The sequence below is a fragment of the Trypanosoma grayi genome (genome assembly GCF_000691245.1).
Source record: "Trypanosoma grayi strain ANR4 Tgr_814_V1, whole genome shotgun sequence".
In the NCBI taxonomy this organism is placed as follows: Eukaryota; Euglenozoa; class Kinetoplastea; order Trypanosomatida; family Trypanosomatidae; genus Trypanosoma; species Trypanosoma grayi.
The window spans coordinates 1-7720 of record NW_008826433.1 but is presented as its reverse complement, the minus strand read 5'-3'; the positions used below and the strand labels follow the sequence as shown (position 1 = coordinate 7720).

Genomic DNA, 7720 nt, shown 5'->3' with positions numbered 1-7720 from the left:
CGACGCGACACCTGCACGCGGCGCCGACGGCGAGCCTATCGTTGCCGTGGCGGACGTCGCGGACACGGCGAGCTTCGCCACGGCCCCGCCGCAGACGGGCCAGCTGAGGCTGCGGGAGGCAACCGCAATGTCAACCATGACGACAGTGGACGGCACGCTGATGGCGACGGTCGCCCATCCGCACGTGCAGGCGCGCACCATCGGCATCAACCACGAGGAGGCGTTCCTTGAGAAGTGCCGCCGCTTCACGGACGAGGAGCAGAACGCAGTGGAGGGGGCCGCAGCGAAGATACGCCAGAGTCGCGTCGAGGTTGATAAGCTCTCGGCCAAATACGACAACGCCGACTACATCAAGATGCTGCTCAGTGCGTCAGAGAAGAACAGCAAGGGGAACATCGTATGATAATGAGGATGACGGTTTGTATCGATTCATCTTCCCCCTTGTTTTTCTCTTGTGCTCCACTCGATGCTTCGTTTGGTTTACTTTCTTTGCTTTGCTTCATTGCTCCAGTGGGTGCGTCTTTGAGTGATGGTATGTGTCTGCGTGTATTTTTGCGTCTGCGTAAACGGTGTGCGTGCGTGGGCGTGTGTGGCGGCGTGTGCGTTTCTGGCCGCAGTCCTTTTTCCCCACCGCTGAAACCACCACATCCTCACGAGAGGAAAACGTCTCGTTGTGCCTCTGCCTTTGTCTCTGTACGTCTGTCTGTCTGTCTGTCTCTCTCTCTCTCTGTGTGTGTGTGTGCGCGCGCTTTGCCCTGCGAGGACGAGAGGACACCGAGGGGCGGGGGGGGGCATATCCACACATGGAGTCAGATACGGGGCGACGGGGTGAGAGAGAGAGAGAGAGAGAGAGAGTGAGAGATGAAAACTGTAAAGACCTCAAGCAGCCAGGAAGGAAGGAAAGAAACGATGGCAACGGAAAAGAAAAGAATGCTGCCCGAAATGTAACGAAAGAAATCTAAGACAAAAAACAAAACAAAGGCGAACTGGAAAGATGAACATTAAGCCGATGATTGGAGATTTTATTCCTGCGTATGTACACAACTATTATAGGGGAAGGAGAGAGAGAGAGAGAGAGAGAGAGTGAAACTGGAATGGTGAGAGGGAGAGGGCATCTCTGCCCGTTTTTTTTTTTTGTTTAACAAGTTGTGCTTTGCTGCACCCCCCACTGGGCTTCTTATGTACGTTAGTGACGACCCTTCCCCGAGGGAATCATTGGGGATCTTGATGCAATATGAATCTGTACCAGCAGCAAAACACTAACACCATTCACCAGCACCAGCACCACCACCACCGCCACCAGCAGCAGCAGTGCTGCTGCAGTGGTACCATGGTGAATGGGGGCGCGCCATCCGTGTTTGTGCCCCTCATCATGGGCCGATTGAGCCTTCTCTCTTCCACCCCCCTCCCTACTCTCCCTCTATTTATCCATCTATCTATACGTCTGCTGCAAAGAGAGGAGGGAAGAAGGAAAGTGTGTGGGCCCACGGCATCGTACCGGAGTTCCTTGCCGCAACAGGATGGAGTTTGAGCAGCTCGAGGTGGGCAAGAAATGCCTCCTAAGGGCCATCACGTGGCAGGATGTGGCGGACTACTACGACATTCTGCATCCCAAAGTACTTCTCGTGTCGCACTTCAAATACCCGCCTTCGCCACCCACCGTCTCCGACACGATCCCCGTGCTCGCGCAGGCCAAGCGGAGGATTGCGGCGGCAGCAACAGCAAAGGCTTCCAACAAAAAAGGACCAGGACCAAAGAAAACAACCATACCAACAAGTGTAACCCCAATATCAGCCGCAACAGCAGCAACAATGGCAACCGCAAAGAAGGGCAGCAGAGCCACTGCTGCGAGCACCGGGTCACTGGCTAGAGAAGGACGCACGAGGTCCATGCACCTCCAGGAGGGTGGGCCATACGATGTAGACGTTGTGGAGGGCCCACTCCTCGCAACGGAGCGGCTGTACACCATTCTGCATTGGCTGAACCAGGGTTCCTACATCACAGATACGACGGTGGAGATGGAGGCACGCAAGGTGATACTGCAAGAGTCCGAGGTACTGCCACCACCACCACCGCCAAAGAGCGAGGCGGAGCGGTACGCGCAGCTTGGCCGGCAGCACACCGACCGAAACCAGCGCCTCAGCCGACTCATCGTGACGTTTGGACGGGAGTTGCTGCTGTTCCGCGACGAGTGCTACTTCGAGGACGGTGTCATCGTCACAGTACATCGGTTCATGCTCACGACGCAGGAGATGCTCGCGCTCGCCGGCCTCACCAACTACCAACAGCAGCCGCAGACACAGAAGCGGATTGAGGCCATGCAGGAGGAGCGCAACAGCTTCTACTCCACTAAGAAGACACGCGTGGATGTAGGCGACCACGCATCGCTGCCGCTGCTCGACTTCACCTTCTGCGACATCACCGAGCCGCTGCAGCTGCTGCGCGTGCGGCCCGTCGCCGGCAAGAGGCATAAGAAGCGTGAGTTGCAGCCTGCTCTCGACCCACGTGTCGCGCAGGGTGTGTTTGTTAACCAGCAGAGCGACCCAACGCGGCCGCAGAAGGAACAGCGCGTGATCGTGAAGGCGCGCAACAAGCAGGGCGACGAGGAGGTGTACGAGTTCGTCGAGAGCGCCAAATCGCGCTACGGATTTCTGCACGACGTGAATGGACACGCGGATAATTCCCTGGAGAGTCTCGCTGACAAGATGGAGGCGACGTACGCTGCGACAAGCGTGCGCATCTCTGGATGCAGCATGGGGTCGACGGAGCTGCTCGTGCCGGTGCTGCGCCGGCTTGTGGTCAATGCCATCATGACCCTCCGCTCACTGGACTTGAGCAATAACCGCATCAGCGTCCTGCCGGACTTCTCGCTGCTGCCGCTGCAGCGCCTGCAGCTGCACCAGAACTGCATCTCAGACTGGGCACAGGTAGAGAATAGAGTGTGCCCGCTTCCGCTGCTCTGCGCCGTGACGCTGCACGGCAACCCCATAGCGGAGAACGACCCACACTACTGGCAATCGGCGTTGGCGCGGCTGATGCGGCACCCGAACCGCGCTGTGCGACTGCGGCAGCTTGACTTTGTGACGCTCACCGGGCAGGACTACAACACGGCCGGCGCATTTGAGCTCTTCGAGACGGGCGACCCGAGGCTGCTGAAGGCATCGATGGGGGCCGCTCCTGGTATGAACGGCGGTGGCGCTATGTAGTGGTGTCTACGTGGACCTGTGGGGTGGGGTATATATATATATATATANTATATATATATATCTTTGTCTCTCTGCGTGTGTGTGGGAGGGGGAGGGGTGCTTCTGTGTCTATATGTTGTGCTTGTGTGTCTCTGTGCGCTCATTCGTTTCGACCTTGATGCGCTCAGTGCCACACACGCACACATACACACATGCAGAGAGAGACAAACGTATACTTATCCCTTGCGCCACAGCGGCAGATGATTGATGTACAGAACGGCGGCAGCTACCCAGGCCGGAAGTGGCCGTGCGGGGGGGATGTGTGTGTGGTGGTGAAAAAGGATGGAGCGCGTGTCCCATCTTCCTCCTCCTGTAGGGCTTCATTGTGTGTGCGCTCCTGCGTGTCTGTGCGTGTGCAGGTGTTCCTCAGTGGTGCGTGGATGAATGTAGCAGCATCTCTTTCTTTCTTTCCTTCTCCCCCTGTTTCCTTTGCGTCTCTCTTTCTCTCTCTGTGTGTGTGTGTGTGTATGTTGTGTATCCGAGGAGTGTGCGAGATCGATATACGTCGAGAGAGCGAGAGAGCGAAACACCAATCAGACCACAGCAAGGGAGTGCATAGCAGAAGGAGCGGCGAAGCAGCGTGCTTGACCCCACAGCAGCAGCAGAAACAGCAACAACAAACCAAACCACCCGCATGTCGTCCTCACCGCCCCCGTCGGTGGTGACCTCCGTCGAGGCGTACGCCAAGGCGCTGCTGCACGCGCAGAAGTACGCCACGCAGGCCGTCGCAGGCTTCCTCATCGGCAAGCGTATCACGGAGAGCGGCGCCGCCGACAGCGTCTTCATCGCCGATGCGGTACCGCTCTTCCACACCATCATGATGACACACCCGCACCCCATGCTCGACGTCGCCTACGCACAGGTGTCCAGCTACGCGCGGACAAAGGGAATGGTGATGCTCGGTTACTACGTCGCCAACGAGCACGCCAACAACAGCAGCGTATCGCCGCTCACGACGAACATCCTCCGCATGCTGCAGGACAAGGTCTCCACCGGGCACCATCCGCTGCTGTGGACAATTGTCGCTGCAAACTCGACGGAGAGGGCCGACGTGTCTGTCGCGTACTACCAAGGCAACGACGTCTACGCGCCTGCCCCAGCGCTGACGTTCGGGCGGTGGAACTCCGATACGCTTTCATGTGAGCCGACGGAGAGCAATGCGGCGGCGCTCGAAGTGTTCCGGAACGCCATGGATGCCCTGAAGCAGTTCCAGCTCGTTGACTTTGAGGACCACTTAGAGGCTGTACAGCTCAACTACCTCGAACAGGCTGTCCCGGTGTAAGCCGCTGCTGCTGCTTCCGCTGGTGCTTGCTGGCTGCGTGCCCCCTGGGGTGTGCGAGGGAAAAGGGGTGGAGGCGCGGGCGCCAGGACGTGAGGTGGACGCGCGTCAATGTCTCCTCGCTTCCCACCAGCGACAACAGCACCACACAGCAGCATAAGCGGTTGCGATGGCTCTGACGGTGGTGGCACCCCCGCCGCTGCCCCATCGTGGCTGCCTGAGTGGTGCCCGTTGGGTGGTGGTGGGGGCCCCCTTTGCTCGCAGCTTAACGCTCGGAGTGCGGAGGGCTGGCGGCGACGGAGCGGCGTGGCGGTGCGGAGTGGGCGCAGCCCCCTTTCTTTCTCTCTCTGTGTGTGTGTGTGTGTGTGTGTGGCCCCGCCCTAAGTGTGTCCTTGTGCCTCCTTAAAGAGCCAGAGTGCAAACAAAGAAAGGCGGCCCGGCGAAAACAACGAAAAAAGAAACACATCCGTACACACAAAACAAAAAAAAGACAAATTAAGCAAAACACACACACACATAAAAAAAAAAACATTGCTGGTGCTCGCTGCGGAGTGAGCGCCCGCGTCTGTGAGCCTTTATGTCTCTCCCCCGCCCTACAGCTCCTTGGGGTTCTGCACGCCTTCCCCCCCCTCCCCGCTGCTTGCACCATCCCCGTAGGTAGACACACACACACACAAAGAGTGAATGAGAATGGTGAGGCGATACGAGGACTAGCGTCGGAAGCCCCGCGCACTCACAGGGCATCCCTGAAGCAGCAGCTTCGAGGCAGGCATTGCCTGCCCTCCGCTGCACAAACACAAGCGCCCGCTCCCTCCCCATCCAGCGAGACGAGAGCGCTTGCACTCCGTGGCTACACTCCGCTGACTCTCTCTGTCTCTCTGTTTCTCTCTCTGTTTGATTTCATTTACCGCCAAAAACAAAGAGAAGAAGGGGCTTTGCGTCGCAACTCCCCCGAGAAGACACCACCATTGATACCACAACGTTGCTGCGAAGAGGCGCCAATGCAACCGCCACACGAAGACGACGACACCTACAGCGACGGTGCGGGCAATCGGGTCCCCGCTGCGCTTGCGGCGTCGGAGGTTGTTGCGCCGCGCTACGTCCACCCAGGGGCGCGTGCGCTCTTCGACAAGCTCCCGCTGCTGCGCTCCGCCCCCGTGTTCGGCACCGCGTGTGAGGCGTACGGGCCGAAATGCGTTGTCTCGGTTGGCCTTGTGGAATTCTTCTGCAAGGGCATTGCGAACGTAATACTCCGCTACTCGCGCTACCCCATGTTCCGGCAGCGGTTTGGTGTTGACGCGACGGTGTATCAGCGCCTCTCCGGCGTGGCTATGATGGGCTGGTCAATAAAGTCTCTCACCGCCGTGATCAGCGACAGCCTCAGCCTGTTTGGCTACACAAAACGCTGGTACGCGGCGTTATCATGCGTGCTTGGTGCCGCCTTCATCCTCGGCTTTGGGCTGCTGCCGCAAACACCATCGAGCGCGGCGGCAGGAGCTGCCTTGTTGTTCCTCGCCAACTACGCTGTCGCGAACGTGGATGTCTTGACGCAGGGGCACTACAGCCGTCTGATGCGTCGTGTTCCTGCCGCTGGCCCCGCCTTTGTTGGCTGGATCTGGTGGCTGATCATGCTCGGCTCCATCATTGCCGCCGCGATTCAGGGCCCGCTATCTGATATGCGGCTCGCGCACGTTGGAGTCATTGTCGCCGCCGTGNCACAGTTCGCCCCGTCCCTGTTTTTCGTCTTCAACTGGTACGGCGAGAACCCCAACAGTATCGACCGCGAGGAGGACGCACGCCTGGCGCTGAAGGAGAACATGAAGGACGTCGTGGAGGCGGAGCCGCTGGAGATGGTGGAGGCCACCGTGCCGCCGCTGCCAACCTGCTGCTTTGGTGCCCTGGAGCTGAACGGCGAGATGTGCCGCCGGAACTGGCGCCTCGTGATGTTCAGCGGCCTCATGACCGTCGGTGTTGTCGCCCTGACGGTTGTCACGATCCTCGGCACCAAGTGGCAGCTGCTGTGTGCGAGCGTCACCATCTGCGTGACGGTGTGCGCGTTCGGCTTCTTCGCCCTGCCGCTCGCCATCGCGAAGGCGGCGCTCTACATCTACGTTCACATGGTCTCATACGTGCAGCTCCCTGGCGCACTCGACAGCTTCTACCTTGCCGACCCCGACTGCCTCCCCGACGGGCCACACTTCTCCTTCTTCTTCTACAACACCATCACGAACATCATCGGCAACGCCGCCGGCATCGCGGCAGTGACGCTCTTCACGTACGTCTTCGCACGGCGCTCGTACCGCCTCACATTCATTATCACCACCTTGGTGCTGGTGCTGTCGAGCATCATCGACCTCGTTCTCGTACAGCGATGGAACCGCCCACACGTGAGCGACCACGTGGTGTACATCCTCGGTGACGCCATCGTCTTCGAGGTGTGCTCGATGCTCAACTCGATGCCGGCCACGGTGCTCATCTCACGCCTGTGCCCGCGCGGCTCGGAGAGCATGATGTTCGCGCTGCTCGCCGGCTACTCCAACCTCGGCTCCAGCATGTCCAACACGATCGGCTCGTTGCTGATGGAGCTCAAGTGGCCCGTGCAGTCGGACCCGGCGATCGGCTGCGACTTCAGCAACGTGAAGTGGTTGCTGGTGGTGGGGCACCTGCTCTGCCCGCTCGTGAACATACCGGTGGTATTCGCGCTGATCCCACGCGCGCGGCTGTGTGATGATCTTGACGCCGATGGTAACGCCATCAAGTCAGGTGGACCGCTGAGCGACGGGGGGCTCAGCAGCGAGCCCAGTGGTGCGACCTCCAGCGATTCCCCGAGGCAGGTGTGACGTCGTGCACAAATATTCCGGCGATAAATGGCTGGCGAGTCGCATAGGCGGCAGGTGGTGCACAAAAGGGCACACCATTATATACCCAAAAAAAATATATATATATATTTCCACTCTTTTCGTTCATTTTGGCTTCTTTTGCTTCGCTTCTTTGACCCCGATACCTTTATTTTCCGTTTCTTTTTTTAACTTGGGCTACCATTAACGTGCTGGTACGCCTCCCATGATGTGTCGCGGCTTCACAGCGCGGCGGGGCCGGGGCATCTGTTGTGCCCCACCGTCGGTGGTGTCTCCGCGTGGCTCCCCGCGAGTTGAAGTGTTGGCGACACGTTTCTCTTTTGATGTTTTTTTTTTTT

General features: G+C 58.8%; 4 protein-coding genes across 4 annotated transcripts; all 4 read left to right on the top strand.

Annotated features, from left to right (window-relative positions):
- Positions 1-127: 127 nt before the first annotated feature.
- Positions 128-403, top strand: DQ04_08141030 (hypothetical protein; the record flags this gene model as incomplete). The annotated part of the gene is made up of 1 exon (XM_009315449.1): positions 128-403. One exon carries the CDS (start codon positions 128-130, stop codon positions 401-403), a length of 276 nt encoding a protein of 91 aa, XP_009313724.1.
- Positions 404-1520: 1117 nt separating this feature from the next.
- On the top strand, positions 1521-3206 carry DQ04_08141020 (hypothetical protein; the record flags this gene model as incomplete). Its single annotated transcript, XM_009315448.1, has 1 exon — positions 1521-3206. The coding sequence occupies one exon, from the start codon at positions 1521-1523 to the stop codon at positions 3204-3206; it is 1686 nt and encodes a 561-aa protein (XP_009313723.1).
- Positions 3207-3879: 673 nt separating this feature from the next.
- Positions 3880-4527, top strand: DQ04_08141010 (hypothetical protein; the record flags this gene model as incomplete). The annotated part of the gene is made up of 1 exon (XM_009315447.1): positions 3880-4527. One exon carries the CDS (start codon positions 3880-3882, stop codon positions 4525-4527), a length of 648 nt encoding a protein of 215 aa, XP_009313722.1.
- Positions 4528-5525: 998 nt separating this feature from the next.
- Positions 5526-7364, top strand: DQ04_08141000 (putative folate/pteridine transporter; the record flags this gene model as incomplete). Its single annotated transcript, XM_009315446.1, has 1 exon — positions 5526-7364. One exon carries the CDS (start codon positions 5526-5528, stop codon positions 7362-7364), a length of 1839 nt encoding a protein of 612 aa, XP_009313721.1.
- Between the last annotated feature and the right edge of the window lie 356 nt (positions 7365-7720).